Below are 19,396 nucleotides of genomic sequence, written 5' to 3' on the forward strand. Positions count from 1 at the left end.
GCCACTGAACAACACTACTTTGTGTGCCGATATGCTCTTTGTGAAAATGGCGGAGGCAGTCGATGGATAGATAGATAGTTAGATAGAGAAATAGAATTTTAATAAAAACAAATTGTCTTGGTTAACTTCAGACCTAATTAGTGCCCCAGTTCTTAAGGAAAGTTACACAATTTCACCCATGATATATGTCTTTACATTGGTGCAGATTTACGACTTTCATGAATTCATAAGAATTCACAGAAGTAAGCCAGGAAATTGTACTCCTAGAAAATATTTTTGAACTGCTTTTCAGCACCAACAAATATGCAGGTGTAGATTTGCTCATGTGAAAATCTGTTGAGCTTTTACAAGTTCTCTTTCCTTCCAACTACTTTTTTCCCCAACTCTGTCAGAAGTAAATTTCCAACCTCTCTCAGTATGGGAAAAGATTAGAGATGAGCTGGCCCTAAAACATGCCATTTAGTAGGTTTGCACAGATTCAAAAGGGCATTCCAACCCTGGATCTATTGCTAAGCGCTACCTCCAGTTCCATTATGTATATCTGCGGAAAGGTGACAAAATAAGAAAATTGCTAGAATTCAAACCCTATTATAGTATGAGATCTGGCATAATCAGAAAGGCTAATATCAGAGCTTGTATATAATGAGATTGCTGCCATAATTTGTCATTGCACTACATAGCACCAAAGGTACAAGTGGATTTTTTTTTACAAGATAAGTAGATTTATGAAGCAACCTGTAACATGGAGAAGTAGATATTTTATTAAATTCCACATCCCTGTTAATCCTTCTGGCATTAATCCTGGTCACTTACATAAAGTAACACTGTGGCTATGTAAAGCAATTAAGGTGCACGTTTTCCACATCTTATGTTGCTATGAGATCGGGACCAGGCTTATGCACTTTTACTTATCCTTTCTGCAGTTTTGAAAAGGTCAAAAAAAAGTTGCCAAATTGTTTCAGTCAACAGAATACATCCTGGAATTATTTGTAGACATAGGCATAGTTAACACGTTTGCCTTCTCCGGTTAACTTTATACCCTTAGATCTTGCAATATTTCAAAATTATGCTCCTCATAAGACCGCATGTTTTTCAGAATTGACATAAGTGCCATCACAGAGAATTACTTTTTGTTATGGATCCACATGTACTGTCACGATACTCTGATGCTACTGCTGGGCCTCCCAAAACTGAACAGAATATAGAGGGGAAATAGATTAAAGGTGACCTTCACTTACTCTCCTCTTTGAAAAAGTTTGCTTGGTGCAGTGGCAATGAATTCGTTTAGAACATTTAGTTTTTTCAGAAATATAAAATCTGATAGTGACTTCTAGCGACAAGTTCCTCACTTTAGAGTAATCCCCAGACGTCAGACAAGATTCAGAGGTTTTTGAGCAATACCCCTGCATGCTGGTAGGGTTGTTGTTCGGCTCCGCGTTGGCAGCATCTGTGCCAGAAGTGACGTGTGCATTATCTAAATAGGTGCCACCTTGGCGCGCTGATGTTAGTTCTCTCCTTTCTGCGCCAGATAGCGCTGATCCAGTCAGAGCTACCCTCAGTCAGTTTTTGACTGGCATTTTTCTCCACTTTTTGTTGACACTTTTTGAAGAGATTGTCTCTCCTTGTGTGACAAGATGTCTCCTAAGAAACCGGCTGGTTTCAAACCATGTGGTGCCTGTCACAGGCAGATGTCTGTGACAGACCCACACTTGGTATGCTTATGGTGCTTCAAGAGTGACCACAACTCCAAGACCTGCAAGGACTGCTGCGTCATGCATCCAAAAGAGCTCAGGGAGTAATCACTCAGGCTCCTCCCTACCCAAGCGTTGTAACGCTCAAGATCTTGGTCACGGAGAAGGTCCCGGGACCGTTTGCAGAGCTCCACTTGACGATTGTCGGCACATTCAGAGTCATCAGGTATGTCCCAGAAGCATTAAAAATCGAAGGAGTCGAAGTGGTCTTTGAAGTCTTCCGACAAGCTGTGGTAGTGTCAACACTCTAGGCCTAGCGCTTCGCCTGAGCTTGAGTCAGGGTCCCCTCCACGCTTCCCTGACTTTCCCTAGGGTGGAGCGACCCTCGCCCAGTTTATGGAATTGGATGAGGCCATGGACCTCATATTTGGTTGTGCCCTGCCCCTTTGGAGTGCCATTGGGCCCCACGGGCAAAGGAGGGACCCCACCTGACCCTGCAAGCTGGTTCGCCCTCAGTGCAAGTGGAGCTGCATGGATCCCTTGTTGGATATGGAGCAGAGCCCCAGTAAGACAGAGACCTTCATCGGCACCCTCTCCAGTGCCAACGCCCCCGGCATCCCCATCGCAATTCCCAAATTCAACACGGAGCCGGACGTGCGTCGCCCAAATCTGGTTCTGGTGAACCAGGCCCATACTCTCCGGATTGGAGGCAGTGCCTCTTACATTTGACCGGTCTGGTGAGGGAGACAAATGGGTGAGGTCTGAGGACACTTATCGATACCAGCATCCCTAGATGAGAATGAAGACAGCTGGTATGAGGAACTGGTGGAGGCCAGTAGGTTGGACACCTCACCTTGCACTGGACTGGTCTCTCCTCCTACCGTACCTATGGAGAAGGGACCCTCTTTTGTTATGGTGTTGCATAGGGTGGTTGAGGTTTTAGACCTTCAGCTACCCACAGTGGCTGTCAAGACGAACATATTGAAGGAGGTGCTTCAGCTAGGAGTTTCCACTTCTGAACCCTTACTCCCCTTTAATGAAGCCCTTACCAACATCCTACTCGGGGCCTGGTCCAAGCACTGCACAGATGCACTTGTGCATAGAACAAGTGCCCGCTACATTGCCCCGCTCCTGGGGACCCCAGTTTCCTTACCCAGCACCGCACCCTGGAGAGCTTGGTGGTCAAAGCCTCCTCATCTAGGATTCCCTACCACTCCACCAGATAACCCAAGAGGTTGGATACCTTTGGCAAGAGAATGTTCTCTTCTACCAGCCTTTCACTTCAGTTGGTGAGCACAGCTTGCCTTTAGGTCTGATATTCCTATGTGATCTGGGATTCGGTTGCGCAAGTGCTGCCTATGATCTCGGAGGAGGCTAGAGACATACTCTCTCAGGCTATTTCAGACAGGAGAGATGCAGCAAAGTTCACCATTTGATGTGGACTGGACTTTACTACTCGTTGGGTAGATCGATTTCATCGTTGGTGGCCTTGCGGCGCCACACCTGGCTGAGAACCACTGGCTTTTCAGAAGATGGCCAAGCCCCGCTTGCCCTTTGATGGCTCTCGTCTTTTTGTAGAGAAGGCGGACTCAAAACTTAAAGGACAGCAGAGCCAAGGTCCAGGTCTGTGGACTTGTCTATGGCCCCTCGTCACCCCTAAGTCTGCCTTCTGCTCATTTTGTGACCTCGGAAGGGGCCTCCAACCGCGTCCACATCGTACCAGTCCACCACCCACCTGGCAGCTGCAGCTTCCAAACCGTTTTAGTTTGAACTCTGACAATCATAGGCATCCGGTGGAGGGCAGGATATGTTATTACCTGCACCACTGGCAGCCAATAACATCGGACCATTGGGTTTTGCAAACCGTCCAAATGCGCTACACCCTTCCTCTGTGACAACACCTTTTCTCATCCTACCCACGTACGACTGACTTACGGGGGACCACCTCTCCTTGCTCCGTCAGGAAGTGCTGACTCTCTTGGCTAAGGGAGCCATAGAGAGGGTGTCTGCATCAGAACTAGATCAGGGATGCTATTCTCCCTACTTTCTGGTGCCCAAGAAGGATGACGGCCTTTGTCCTATCGTAGAACTTCGCTTTCTCAATCTCTACCTGAAAAAGGAGAAATTCACGATACTCACACTTGAGCAAGGTCTATCTGCCTTGGACCCAGGAGACTGGATGATAGGGTTGTACTTGCATGATGAATATATCCACATTCCTGCCATGTCTGCTAACAGATGTTATCGGCAGTTCACAGTGGGCTCCCCTTTGGCCTTACCAGCGTCCCTTGGGTGTTCACAAAAGTACTGACTGTGGTTGCAGCTTATCTGCAGAGGTTAGGTGTTCCAGTCATTTCCTACCTTGATGATTGGCTGTTAAAAAAAAGGCTCCCCCATGCAGTCATCTACCGCCTCCGGATTATGCCGAACCTTTTGCTCTCCCCGGTTCACTATGAAAGTGCCAAAGTCACACCTAACATTCCACCTGAGACGCTCCCTTTCATCGGAGCTGTTCTGGACATAGTGTAGTTTCGGGCCTATACTCCTGACCAGCGAGTCCAGGATATTCAGGCTATGATACCGATGTTTCAGCCTCTATCCTCGATTTTAGGGAGAATGATCTTAATGTTGTTGGGCCTCATAGCCTCCTGCATCCTGCTTGTAATTCATGCCTGTTGGTAAATGCGGGCTCTGCGGTGGGACCTGAAGCCCTAGTGTGTGCAGCATCAGAGAAATCCATGTCAAGATCTCAAAGGGAACTGCAAAAGATCTACAGTGGTGACTGATAAACCGCGACTGGGCCAGTGGCAGACCTCTCTCATTTCCTCAACCAAAGCTGACTGTAGTGACCGATGTGTCACTTCTTGGCTCAGCCATCTGGGAGAGGTGAAGATCAGACGACTCTGGTCTTCTACAGAGTCCGAGCTCCATGTAAACCTGTTGGAGCTTCATGTGATTCGTTTGCCATTGAAAGCCTTTCTTGCTTTGTTTACGGGAATGCTGGTGGATGTGCTCAATTACAACACCAGCGCCATGTGGTACTGCAACAAGCAGGGATGGGTGGGGTCGTGGACCTTTTGTCAGCAGTCTTTGTGTCTCTTGACATGGTTGGAAGCCTTAGCATTTCCCTGGTGGTTCAAAGCCTGGCAGGCTCTCTGAATGCCAGGGTGGGCAAACTCAGCCAAAGATGCCTAGCTGATCATGAATGGCATCTCCAGTTGGAGGTGGTGGAAGGAGTAGAAAGAGCCTTGGTTAGAGCTGTTCGCCAACACGAGAATAGGCAGTGCCATCAGTTTTGCGCGCAGGAGTTTCCAAGGCTACTTTCGCTTGGAGATGCTTTTTGTCTTTGGCCTCCTGTATACCTTTCTGCGAATACCACTGCTGCCCAGAATTCTCAAGATCGGAAATGATGTACCCTAGTTATTCTTGGTGCTCCAGATTGGGCACTGAGCGTCAGTCCTCTGATCATGCTGTCTCTTCGAGAGGATCTTCTGTTTCAGGCCAGGGTTCTGCACCCGAAACTGCGCACCCTTCACCTTCATGTGTAGAGATTGAAATTAATCAGTTGACTGCTTTTGACCTTTCGCCCGAAGTCTCTGATGTTATTCTGGCAGCCAAGCGCCCCTTCGCCAAGCCAGTATACGTCTGCTGATACGTTTGTGACGTGTGATTCCCACAGCATTGATTTGAAGAAATATCAATATGAGAGCTGTATTAGGAAACAATGCACATTTGAACGTGTTCTAAATGAGCATGAATATGGAAAAATCTATATTGTTCACAAAATAATGATAATTTATGTGAAGATGAAAAATCTGTTGACCTGTTCGTGGATATAAGTAGAGAGGACTCCTAAGTTTTCAGATATTAATTCATCAAAAAATGAATAACGTCCCTTGACATCTGACTAAACACCCGATTGTTTTGCAAGGAATGAGACTAAGATTGGCAGAACAACAGAACAGGAGAAAAGAAAAGAGAAACAGATCACTGAGAAAATGGAGAAACCAATATAGAAGAACAAGTGTCCAACAGGAGATATTTAAAACAAAGCTTCCGAAAATAACATCGTGAGGAAATGAGGTGTATTATATGGTGTGGTTGTACGACATCACCATGTAATGCACTTACCAACCCCTCCAAGTCCAGTCTGTAAAACCCTCCGCTCATTCCTGGATAACAGTGGCACTGACCAGCTAGGTTTGCACAGAGGAACAAGTGTAAAGCATTTAAACCGTACCAAAACATTTGAAGAAGAAATTGACATGACGCTCAGGAAATTCAACATCAATTTATAAAAGTAGACTGTATTTGTATAAGAATTTGTACACTAAACGCAGTGACGGGGTCTTGGTTGCAGAGCTGACGTCGCACAAAAAGTCATCTATGCTGGCCAAAGTCCAGTCGTCACTTGTCTACGAGTTGCCCGTTGTCACAGCCACAGATCAATCCGTCCTGGATTGATAACTCTTCTTCTGAGTGTCCTAGCAACTCTCTAACAGTACTCCCAAGCTCAGAGAACTTGAGTGCAACTCGGTGCATCGGTTGTTGTTCCTCGGTGATGCACTGGTTGCAGCTTAAAGACCTTGTGCTAGCAGCTCGTCCCAGCAGGCTTCTTTGTGTCCCTGTGCTGTGAACCTGAGCCAATCAGTCAGCCTTTGGAGTTTCTTGGCTTGACTGGGCTCTGGAGACAGCTTCTCCTTGAGCAGGGCACAGCAGGCACAGTCCCTCTGTTCACTAGCCACCATGTGCAGTCCTCAACGGTGCAACCTCGCTTTGCTGTTCCCTCAGTGCAGCAGGTCAATCCTTCCTCGGTCCTTCTTCGAAGTAGCGGGATCTGATGTCTGGGTGCCAAGGGTGTTCCCTTTTTGCTCAAAGTGTCCTCATGGCAGGATGGGGTTGGTAGCCAATGGACTACCAGGTTCCCTCACACATGGTGACCACTTTCTGTAGAGTGTGTTATCTGGCTATCCCAGGATGGAGAGACCCTTCTCTTGGTGTTCAGAGCTCCCTAGCCCACCCACGGGATGTGCTACACACCCCTGGGGAAACCAGTTTGGTAACTGGTTTCCCCTCTCTGCCTTTCATGCCTGCCCATCCACATCAACAGTGAAGAAGTTCTCCACCCTGGGGCTAACACCCAAGTAGTGTCCTGCAGGGGCACCTCCCTAGCCTGCAATCCCTCATTGTTCTTCTTTCTTAGAGTCGTTGGCACGTCCCTCCAGGAGGGCAGAAAGCTGTCTTGTGGAGCAGGCTCCATGTGTGCCCATGAAGGCACAGGCGTTTTAAAGGCAACAAAGTGACAGCTTTGCTAAAGCGGCACCCTGAAACAAGTTACATCAATTTCAACTTCATATAGAAGTCAGGCTTTATGTAAAAAGTTGTTTGATAACTTGGAGAACCCACTTTGGTCACACCGTTCAAGAGTTAGCACATCTGAGGGGGTCAGCATGTAATAACGTACTAGTCAATAAGGCGACCAAGTGTTTCCACAGTAAAAACAGCAATGTTGCAGGTTTTACTGTGAGGACATGCACAGTACATGTCCTGCCTGGGCCATATGTCACACCCTGCCTATAGAATTCGGTAGACCTGCCAGGGTGTGACTTTCACACCTGTGGAATGTGGGACTGCTCTACCGGTCTGCTGTGGCGTGCTGGAGAATTCCTTTTACTTGGGGGACTTCCAGGGTGGCACAACCAGTACTGCAAGCCCCGGTGTACCCCTCTAACTTACATGGCTTGGGTACCAGGTTACCATTTACTAGGGACTTAAAGGTAAGTTAGCCATTTCCAGTTGGGTGCAGCCACTTAGGCATACACTTTAGGGTCAGGGCACTGGCAATGAGGTTTGGTTAGCGGGCCTCCTTGCACTCTCAGAGTTGAAAAACTAGCAGCATCATTCGAAAAACATGGGGGCACCCATACAAAAGAGACATTTCCTTACAAACATGTGATTAGTCTGTCTAACAGAGGCTTATCAGAACGTTGTTCAATGGTGCTCTGTTTGAGTCCTATTTTAGATATAGGCTTGCCATCTTTTCTTGTGGACTTACATAAGTTCACACATAAATGACATTTTGAAAAATATTTTTCATCTAAGGTTTCTGAGTTAAATGCTCTATCTAGATTAGTAATTTATTGATTACAGATTTATACACTATAACATGTTTGTTTGGATTGAGAGAAAGTTATGATGTATCTGATCCAGTTTTGAATGCTTAATTCTCCAATGACGATTGAGGAATTGAACAATCATTTATGTTGAAAGTGACTTAAAATTAGGGTCTTCCTTTTGTCTCAAGGTTAAAGACTCTTTGATTGCTACATTTAAACATCTACTATGGGAAGACGGTATGGGGACATTTAAAGAGTGCTATCTTGCTAAATTGAAACTTGCCAGCAGATAAAATCAAAGCTCTGAACTCTTTCCAGCCAGTCCTAGAACCCTGAGGTAAGGGTGGCAATGTAGTGGTACTGTCCAAAGAGTGGTTGAAACACAAAAAGAGTGAGGAGAGGGTCCAAGGGAAAGAGTTTAGAGACCTGCGAGAAGTGATTCCCCTTAAACAATAATCATAACACAATACTTCTCTGGGCTGTCATGAAGTGAAAATGTGTCTCAGTAAAGCTCCATTGGGGAGCAATCCCTTTCAGGACGAATGCCCTCACCCACCATAGGTGGCATGCTTCATCATATGGGCTTCTCCTCCCAGTGAGAAAACCTAGTCTCACTGAGGACTACAACTCCCTCACTGTGAGGTAGGAGCTCTGGGATGTTTTCTTGAGGGTACTAAGATCCCAAAAAAGCAGTGCAAAGCAGTATGAATTAGACTGCTAACCGACCTTACCAATTTAGCAGTCTAATTCATACTGCTTTGCACTGCTTTTTAATCCTGCCAGTTTGGACAAGCCAATAAAGAAATTTTTGTTCTCGCTTAGGTCGTTTTAGATTCACATTTAGCATTACAATCACATCCAGCGCTGCACACTCACAACGCCTAGCATTCACATATGGGATCTTAGTACCCTCAAGAAAACATCCCAGAGCTCCTACCTCACAGTGAGGGAGTATTCGCTCTCAGTGAGACTAGGTTTTCTCACTGGGAGAAGCCCATATGATGAAGCATGCCACCTATGGTGGTTGAGGGCATTCGTCCTGAAAGGGATTGCTCCCCAATGGAGCTTTACTGAGAGAGACATTTTCACTTCATGACAGACCCGAGAAGTATTGTGTTATGATTACTGTCCAAAGGGTAACATCTCCAAGAGGCCTGTAGGCAACTTAACGATTAAGAGTGACAAAAAATGTAAATTCTCTTCTTAAAAACAAATTACATATGTTGATTGATTACTAGGTCAATGAGGGAGCAGTTGATAGCGAAGAGAGCACGTTTTTGCTGTGTTCACATCCAGTTGTTCTGACTTTTTTTTTTTACCCGAAATTCATAAATTATTGAAGTTACCACCAGAAAGGACATTTTTTAGCAGACAGAGCCAGTTTCACACCCCCTTTGTACATTGTGGCGAATGGGTGCCGCCTGATTTCCTGGTTCGTAAAAGCCACCACATAGGACACAGGACCCATTGGCGACTCTGTGTCACACCTGGGAGCAGGATATTGACCATGCTCTGACTGTGAAAGAATGAAACGGAGCACTGGTCTACTCCTGTAAGGTCTCCCACAATGCCCGGTTGCAGCACATCCAGCATAATATGTTGCACAGAGCCTACTTAACACTGACCATATTACATAAATTATTCTCTACAGTGATGTCGGAATGCTAGCACAGTTGATCTGATCTACATGTTATGGAGTTGCCCGTTGGTTGTGGACTGAAGTCTGTGTGGCTCTCATTCGTGTCATAGGCCGTTCCGACCTCAAAAATGCGGCCATCTGTCTTTTGGACCTCTACAAGCGTAGAAAAGTGGGTGGCGCCTCAAGCTGCTTCATAGATTTATCAGTAATGCTTGTGAGGCGAAGAACTGCGATGCATTGGAAGACCCCTACACTTCAGAGTGTGGTGCAGTGGCGGAGGCTGATGGACCGGTGTGGCAGGGTGGAGGCGGCATCACTTCACAGGGAAGAGGTACAGGGACTGTGGAAGCACCCTATTACAGCTGCATGGGATGAGTTCCTCAGAGTTTCGGGGACTTTTGGAGAGCGATGGTAGCTTTGCATAGTGGCGCCACTCCCATGTCTTTCTTGCTCCCCTTGTTTCCCAGTGACCCCCAATTTTGACCCAGGGAGGGGGGGATGTTCTGCTGAGTGACAGAAGTGGAACACTTTATCCTGAACATGCCCTTTTCATCCCACAGTGGCTAGATTCCTACAAAAATGGCGGATCAGCACTTTCCCAGCCCTGCAGGGCTAGAGAGTGCGCTTAGGCCTTGCCAGCGATATCCTCCTGCGTGTAGGGACCAGGCTCAGACTTGTTCATGTTTCAAAGTTATTATTCCATCTTGATGCACAGGGTTATGCTGGCATTGAACATCTACGGTGCACAATACTGTGTGTATACTTCTGTATAGTGTTACTTGTCATGTCGGATGTAAGTAAAATATATCAAAAACCCCAAAAAGATGGTTAAAAAAAAACTAAAGAATTTTTAGCAGTATTGGTGGCCCAGCAGAGAATGTCTTGAAATATTTGAATACATTTCTGATTTAGAATGTACCCGTCATGTCTTTTTCTTTTGTTAAATACACTGGTGATGTTATGAACCAATTGGTAAGACTGCAAAGTAAATCAAATAGTTTTTAGTCTAGATATGACTTCATTAACCACATCTGTTAATCACTAGGGATGGTATTCAAGCACTCGGGTATTTTTTCGGACTGATCAGCATCTTATCTACCACATACCAGAATTCTAATAGAATTGTCCTAATTTATTTTGTAAAACAACCATTTTCTCTTAGATTGATAATTTAAACAAACCTATGTTTGCAGTGCCTTACTAAATGAATATCATACTTATGCCCAAATCTGGTTTCAGTAGATTGACAATCTGTTTATAGTCTTCAGTGGGACAGAGGACTTTCTAGCACAATATATTGAACCATACGTAACCTAAAGGGTGTTCAATTTACAAACATTGTTGCTAGGGAAAGTATTGAATTCCTATGTATTTTTCTTAAGTAACCATTCTCTGTTATTTTTTAGAAAATAAATAGGTTCTGATTCAGTCCTAAAAGCATGTACTTGCCATGCTTGGAATACCATGAGAGTAATTCCTTATGAGACGTTGAATATGTCTGATTTAAAAGTAACTGTACTGATATTTGTTTTTAAAACAGATTTCATTGATCCTTTTTCAAAAACATCTGAGCAGTTCAGCAATGCCCAACATAGCATTCATTATGTGCTCGGTTGACAGCCTATCTAGCAATTACTCATCCAAGTGCTCCATAGTCATAGCTCGTGTTGGATTTATACTCCTTGTTTCCCCCCCTCCTCCCCTGCGAGTCACTAATGTAATGATTGTATCTTGGGTGCAGAGATGCAGCCATGGCCAGCTTGGGCCCATTCCTAGTGTGTCGTCCTGCTATAATAGTGTGTATGGCTGTAGGATCTGTCCGACATTATAATCAGTTGGGCAGTATTGGTTCCGGCTGTTCTCCTATGTCAGGGAAGGGGCTCTACAGATCTGCCCCCTCCTGCTCCTGGGGCCCCCCCACCCCTCGCCCCCCGGGTGCTCTAGGTCGTACATGAGGGTCTCCGAGGCTCTGGCCACCTCAATATGCCGCAAGCCCCTTTTGACCTCCCTCATCAATATTCGTCCTTCACATTCCACCCATTTTAGGAGTTCTTTTCTTCAGGCAATTAGATTAGGGCCTCCCGAGGCTTTCCAGGGCCTAGTTATCTCACTCTTTGCCAGCACGAAGGCCAGGTCCTGGAACTTACAGATAACTTCAATCACAAGAGGTACAACCCCCTTCCAGTATCCTCTTAGTTGGGTGCAGGACCAAAACATATGTATAATATGGGCTCGTATTTAGGCGTATCGCGGGTAGGTTGCCTTCTCCGCCTGGAAGTATCGATGGAAGACATAGTAATTCATCTGTTTGAAACGTGCATTTCTGGATATCTTGGCTATTCTAGCTAAGATATTGGCCCAGTCTTTCGCAGGGATCGGGGTTTCTTAAGTCCTCTTGCCACTGGAGACAGAGTGCCTCCAGCGGGCGCAGCCTGTCTGCCTGGAGTGCTAAGCATAGGCAGGATACTGCTTTGATGTCTCCTGCCGACAGGGCCATATAGTAACAGCTTTGTTGCGGTGGGGGCTCTGTGAATCCCATCCACCAGTGTTTGCGGATGGCCGCCGTGACGGCGCTGTGTAGCAAAAAATGTCACAGAGTCAGATCAAACTCTGTTCGGAACGCATCGAATGGCAGTAATTCATTGTCTTTGTATATGTCGCCCATTTTGGTCACCCCGGCATCCATCCACACCTCCAAATCTCGCCAGTTTAGGTTTAAGTATTTTTATTAAGGTTTTCAACAGGAGAAAGCATGGCAACAAACAAGGGCGTCGCCCCTGGCTCCGACGGGCCGGGGTAGGCTTAGCTTGTGTCCACCGTCAACAAAAAATCTCGCCAGTTTAAACGTAACTGTACTGATAAAGACAAATATGGGGAGGTATCAAACAAATTGACTGCTAGATTCTGAAATGGAGTATTTCCGGAGGGATACTGGAGAAAGACCGGGAAAAGCAGACTCAAACAACTGAACAGGTTTCTTTACTGCTCAAGAGAATAAAAAGAGACAGTTCATCAAAAGCAGTCTGAGATCTACTTGCATACTGGTTATTTAGATCAAAATCAAATTTAAATTAAGATGAATTAGCAATGAACATTAACATCTATTATTAGCGGGACCCATTTTAAAGAACATTGTCTCTCCCTATATTAAATTGTTGTTTTACTGAGCTGAAGACATAAGAGGCAAATTACTAGAAGCTTGAGTTTCCCATCTAAACCAGAAAACTTTCCTTGGTTGTTTATTATATGATGTTATAAATGCTGCAATTTCAGCCCTTACTTACCTTGACTAAATATGAAATGATAGGCTCTGATGGATAAACATTTAGCATCACATATTTCATTAACTCTTCGAAGGCTTTTGTATGGCGTATGTTTAAAGTCCTTGTGGACTACTTTATATAGGGAGCACCATCAGACAGCTCCTTTTATGTACTGCAAAGCATATTTAGTCAGCCAGAAAAGAGGATTTGAAAAATCCTGTGGCCCAGCATTTCAAGGAGCACCGTAATGTGGATCACATGTTGATTGAGTTTGCAGAGGCATACACTAAGAGATCTCACCCATGTGGGGGTAATAGCAAATTAAGATTGAGACATGCTAAATTGTGTATTATCGTTTTGTTATCTGTGAAACCTAATGGACTAAACTCTGATGAAGAAATTCATTACCTTTTAATTTCTTAAAACTGAGTGTGAGGTGGATGTATATTTGGTATATCTAAAACAGTTTTTTAAATGTTACTAGTGATCAATCTTTTTAGACATTGAAACAACTAAATATGGTGGATAACATTGTATTAATTGTATCATACAACATTTTCATCCCTAGTGTTGCTCTTATATTATATTTGTGGTTAGTGTACAGCAGAAACGGGCCAAACCAAGGACCACACAAAGACAACATTGACTTTGTAAAGTCACAGTTTTCATTCTTTCTGGTTATGGGTAACCGACCCAGCCATACAAGTTGGTTGTTATTTTTATCACAAGTAGTGTGGGAATGATATTGGGTGGATCCCTGCAGAGTCTGGAAATTTCCCTCTCAGATGTGTGAGAAATGCTCGGTTTTAGCCAAAGTTTGCATTGTGAGTAAGAAAAAAATAGGAAAAAGCGGCTAGCACTTAGAAAAACTCCAACAATTTAAAAAAAAAAAAGTTTTAACAGCTCACTTGTTCTTGAAAGCAGGGAAGATGGTGAACTTAACAGAGCAACTCTTTTGTTGGGGCATTTTTAGAAAATAAAAGCATGATTTCTAGGACAGCATTTGTCCTCCCTCCCCCCCCCCCCTTTTCTTATTTTTAAAAAGCGACATTTTGTTTTCTTTGTTCCCTCCAGGGTAATCAACAAACGCTGGTTTTCCTTTAGAATCTCCACATATAGGAAAAATAAATGCAAATGCGGCCTTGATACGTTTTCTGGGGAATAAAAAGTTATGATGGCTTGAGTGCGAAGTGCCACAAACCTCAAAAAAGGGCTCAGCACTATGGTAGGAAAAGCCTCAAAAGGAAAGAGGCTAAATGCCATTTTAAGGTCACATCTAAACAGCACATAAGCGCCCTCTTTGATACATTTTGTTTACATACATTGGGCTTACAGTCCATCCATTGCTTACCATTGGTTGGCAGCTTTGTCGCTCTCATTTGCTTGCATATATATAGTCTGCGCTTGCTGGCATCACTGTTTTTTTGTCTACTTAACCCTTCCCATGGAACATGGCCAAGTACTTTTGTCCATCCACTGCTTTTCTTCTGGGGGCTACTTTTTTCTTTATCTTTGAACCATCCTCACCAGCCTTCTGTGATTTTTGGGGGTTCAAACCTCTCTTTGGCAGTTATCAGGTGAGCAGGGTTGATGAGGTTTAGGTCGATCCAATCAGAATTATTGCCTTGTTTCTGCATTCCCTGCTGCTACCATTTTGGAACATCTGCCCCAGCTGGGCATGGGTCTAGTTCCTCGCCCATTCCTGACCAATATCGGTACTTTTGCTCCCTGCTTCCTGGTCGTTTGCCTTTGTAATTTTGCACTTTAGTTAAAGGTTGCATGCCTACGGTACATTTAATGAAATGGCCTTTCCTTATTTGCCATTTACATGATTAAACCATTAATACATGATTAAATGTTTAGTGAATACTATCAATCTGCAATACAATCACGGAACTTACTTTACCCGATAAGTAGCGTGTTAGGAGGTTTACTGTTGTTAATGATCTGACAGAAAGCTTTCGTGAATTTTTATCAAACTTGTTCTGATCATGCTGTTGATGGTGCTATTAAATTGATCATTGATTGCAAGGTCCGGGGCATTGCTGCCTGCAGTTTGTTGCGTTGCCAAGGCATGTTGTTCTAGCAGAACTTCAGGGGAGCACTTCTTTCACCAGATTAACATTTTCATTCCAAAGGTTTAGTTTTCATGTGACATTGCATGTCTGTATCGATTTAACAGGCTGGCCTCTGTCTTGTGTGACCTTGTTTAACTTGGGGTGCAACACCCATTTAATTTGAAATGTATATATGTTTACAGTGCAGGCTCAATGTGGTAAAGGTAAACACCACACATCAAAAGTATATGCATACAATATCCTTGCCAGGTCCGGCATGTTATTTTGCTCCAACTAACCTCTAGTACACCATCAAGCGACCAAACTGGTGGACACACCTGCCACCTTTGATAAGGAACTGGAAGCCTCTAGCAAGAATAAAACATCTGACCTTCACACCATCAGGCTCTCCCATGCACACTTTTGGAATGGATTTAAATCATCGTAAGAGCTGTTAGTTTTCTTATTTCATAAAATCACATTCACGGGGAGATTGTGTGATGTACCCATAATAACATGATGTAGTCAATGCTGAGAATCAGTCCTACTTCCCCAGTTCCAAAGTCTGCAGCTCTGCCCATAATCACATCTCCCTGCTTAATTCTCTGAGCCAAAGCCCTTGGGACAGTTTTACAGCTGGCAACATATTGTATTGTATTGTAATTGCATTTATATAGCGCTTACTACCCCTGACGAGGCATTGAATCACATTTTCAGCGAGTAGTACTTTACTCCGGAACCCATAAAGGATTAGTGGTGAATTAGTGTAGTGAAATATGAAAGTAATTTGAGCAGTGGATGTGTTATTCTGTTATTTGGATTGAGAAAGATAGTGGAGGGATAGAAGAGGGAAAAGGTTTGCATTTGTATAGTGCTTGCTACCTCTGATGATGTGTTGAAGGCATTTTTGGTGAGTAGCACGGTACTCCGGAACCCATAAAGGATTAGTGGTGAATTAGTATATTGAAGTATAAAGTAATTCAAGTGGTGGGTATGTTAGTCTGTTATTTGGATTGAGAAGGATAGTGGAGGGATAGAAGAGCGAAAAGGTTTGCATTTATATAGCGTTTGCTACCCCTGATAAGGTGTTTAAGTGCTTTTCGGTGAGTAGCACGCTATTCCGGAACCCAAAAAGTTTGTATAGATCTCTTTAGAAAGTAAAACAAATACTTAGTAAAGTCAATTAACCACTTTCTTTTACAGTCATTTAGCGTGCTGTGAACAATACCACTCAACACTAATTTCAACATCACTGATTACAGTCCAAAACACGGCACTGGTATTTTCGCACTAAATAATTGTTAAAGAAGGATATTGTCTTTGTTTAAAAACACATTTCACCTAGGCGAGACCTATCAGCTTTGACAATGCTGGTTTCATTGTATATCTTCACTGGCTCTATTTGGAAGTTAATGGATTTGTTGAGTTTGTGGCTTTTTACGTTCTCAGCAGCTTGTCTGTGTGACACTTTATTGATTCTACAGGCAATTACAGTTGGGAAGGAAATATTAGAAATTGTTTCAAAACAAAAATAAGCCACAGAAAGTCCCGAAAACAGGAATAGCTCATCTACCAAGTTGATCAGAGACCTAGTGGAATCCTAGTACTAGAGCAGATCAATTTTCTAGGCAGAATTTTCTATTTTTATTTTATATGTTCCTTTTATTCAAAATCAACCAGTTTAGTGTGAGCTATAATATTAAGTGTAGCGTTCTATAGTAGAAAATTGCTGCCTTGATAAGGAAAAAACTGTTCAGTAACTATAGCTGTGCTTCGACTTCTTTAAAATCTTTATTTTCCTCATAGACCATGCCTGTCGCTATGGCACTGCTGAGAGATGTTCACAATCTCTGCCCCAAAGAGGTTTTGGCATTTATATTGGATTTAATCAAGTACAACGACAACCGGAAAAATAAGGTGAGTGTGATAGTTTCTCTTCAAATGCAAACGGTGAATGCTGTACATAATCAATATTTAAAATCTATTATCATATTTTAACATAGATCCTGAAGTTCCAAAAATAATTTTTCTTTCCCATTATGCATTCATGCTAGAAAGAAATGTTGAAGGAAAACGACTTTCGGTCCTGTAAGAATATAAGAATAAAGGTATAGCAAACAATAGCTGTAAAAAATAAATTACAAGAGTTATAGTTAACATAAGGTTGAGAAAGTCTCAAGGTAATTGAGATAACCTCTTATTTTTTGTCTATTTCACATATGTATTTTGATACGCAGAAGTCCTCCAAGAGTCAGATATCTGCAATGGAAACACTGTGAACTCGGAGATGTCTTGAATTGTGTGTTTTAAATTGATATTGGTTGCTCATTGGTAATAAGAGAAAGTTATGAGGTCATATTATAGCATTAATGTTAGGGAGTCAATGCAAGGTACAGTAAAATAAGTCTCATACGGCTCTTGGTAGAGTGCGTGCTCGATCCTCCCTATGTGGGTATTGTCTCCGCCTCAAAGATGTTACGACAATTGCATCGAAAAGGTGCAAATGACAGCACAGCTTTTCAAATATATTCACTAAAAACTTTCAGAGGTATGTCGTGGCTGCACATCCGCCCTAGGCGTACCGCCTAGGCTTCCAGCTAATTGGAGAACAGCAGACTGCTTGAATGGTCAGTCCCACCTTTACTATATCCCTTTTTGAAGTGCCATGAAGAAGCAACTCTGCTTGTTTTTGTATTTGGCCCGAGACATTCAGGGCCTTATTTAATAGAGACGTGTACCACTCTGCCTTATTTCACTACTGAAAAATATGTCTTGTCAGGGAAAAACAAACTCTTCTAGGCTTATCACCGAAGGAAGTAGCAAGAAAAGTATGGTATTGCCATAATACTACTGCGACTAGTAAAGCTGCATTGTGGCGCTGTGACTAAATTGTATTTGTGAAGGAGTGTTCATAAATGGGAAAGAATTCAGTGAAGTGAAATTAAACTGCTCCCTAGCTAAAATGATTTTACCTGCCCAAACACAGAATAGAAGGGGAAATATGGAAATGTGGCGCCCGCGTGAGGGTGTTTTTGTGTAGAGCCTTAACAGCTGCTAATTGGTCTTTGTGTCTACACTGCCATCAGTCTAAGTTATCACACGGCTAAGCTGTTGATGGAATCCACAGGTGTCATTTTTGCCACATTCGCACCTCCCCAGTAGAATCAAAGGCCTAAAGGTACCATCTTGAAGGGCTGTGCCTTTCTCATCATGGAATGTATACATTTCTGGGCTCAGCGTCTGAACTACCATGCATCATTTCATTAGATTATAGTTTTAAGCTTTCAATTCTAAGTGAGCTTCACACGTCACTCCAACATCCGCTGCTGAAAAATCCAAAACTCCTTGCAGAGATTCGGGAAAATCTTCAAGTTGGCCAATTAGTCCTATAGGAATTCAGATACCAGGAATGGTTTTCTAGGCAATTCACTTCATAATATGAAAGAGTCCACACCATTTATACCTGTTAAAGGCTAAAAAACTGTTGTTTGTCAAAGTTTAAGAGACGATCACTGGTTCAATCCTAGCCTCCATGTAGTAGGGAGTCCGGTTATGACCTAATTGACGTATAACAACTACTGATGCTTCCACGGCAGGGACAGAACAGTTAGCTCAACTTTCTCCACTTTGTGTTTGCAAATTCCAAATTACAACTGACACAGTCTCAGGTTGCCCTAAAGTCAGCAAAGTTTGTTAACCAAGATAAATATTGCAAACCAATTGCGTCAGCAGGAGATTTGTTCTTATTCTTTCTTGGGACTGGATGATGAGACCACATTAATGGGACAGTTTCTGCATTCTGAGGGCATTTTATATGATGAACCATCACACTTCATGACAACAATTGCAAAAGTCACCAGTGACCATTGTATTAACCAGCGTTGACACTACTATACATATGGTTAACATCGCCCTACGGAGCCAATAAGAGCTATGTTTGACACTGTGCTTTACTAGTGCTGTTGTATCATTTGAACTTTGTGGTTCTAATGTCCTTGCAGCACGAAGGCCTCCTGTATATCAGTGGCTCACTAGTTTAAAACGATGGACCAGATGTTCGCTGACTCGTGCCATTTTCAGATGCAAAAAGGCATTTTGGTATGTATTAATCCCAAGTTGTTTGACCCCAAACAAATAAACAAATACACACACACACAGACTGTACAATGCTATTTATTCTCATTATTACCAAACATACTTACACATATATATTTTTGCTAATAACTTTGCCACCGTTTGATGAATCGTCTCAAAACTTTGCAGACCTATTTCTTTTTCTACATTGGCTGATGATGCAACGTTTGTGGCAATTAGTTATTAATTGGGTGCAAAACAAAAGGGGGTCTCAAAACACGATTTTCTGCCAATGCATTTTTCATAGACTTTTTACTCAGGCAAGACGCCAAAATGGCTGAACGCATTTTTATGACATTTGGCAGAAATATAGCTTATGGTGTGGAAACATTAATTTTTGGCAGTAGATCTAAATAAGTTCAGTATTTTGAAAGTTACAAGGCACAAAAACTTAGTGATATATTGGGCCGCTGTAATTTTGCAGTACAGGACGATGACAAAATAGTATATAATTGGGTGAACTTTTACAGAATTAAAAGGCGCCATATTGTTTTGA

The 19,396-nt window shown here is 43.2% G+C and overlaps 1 protein-coding gene across 2 annotated transcripts in view; it reads left to right on the forward strand.

Moving 5' to 3' along the window:
• Positions 1-19,396, forward strand: part of TAF2 (TATA-box binding protein associated factor 2) — a 948,796-nt gene that overhangs the window by 547,655 nt on the left and 381,745 nt on the right. For both annotated transcript variants that reach the window (XM_085605048.1, XM_085605049.1), the window contains exon 18: positions 16,573-16,683. In XM_085605048.1, the coding sequence (XP_085461174.1) occupies positions 16,573-16,683 (111 nt within the window). The remainder of the gene's footprint in view (positions 1-16,572; positions 16,684-19,396) is intronic.

Source organism: Triturus cristatus, chromosome 5_1 (assembly GCF_964204655.1).
Source record: "Triturus cristatus chromosome 5_1, aTriCri1.1, whole genome shotgun sequence".
NCBI classification, from domain to species: domain Eukaryota; kingdom Metazoa; phylum Chordata; class Amphibia; order Caudata; family Salamandridae; genus Triturus; species Triturus cristatus.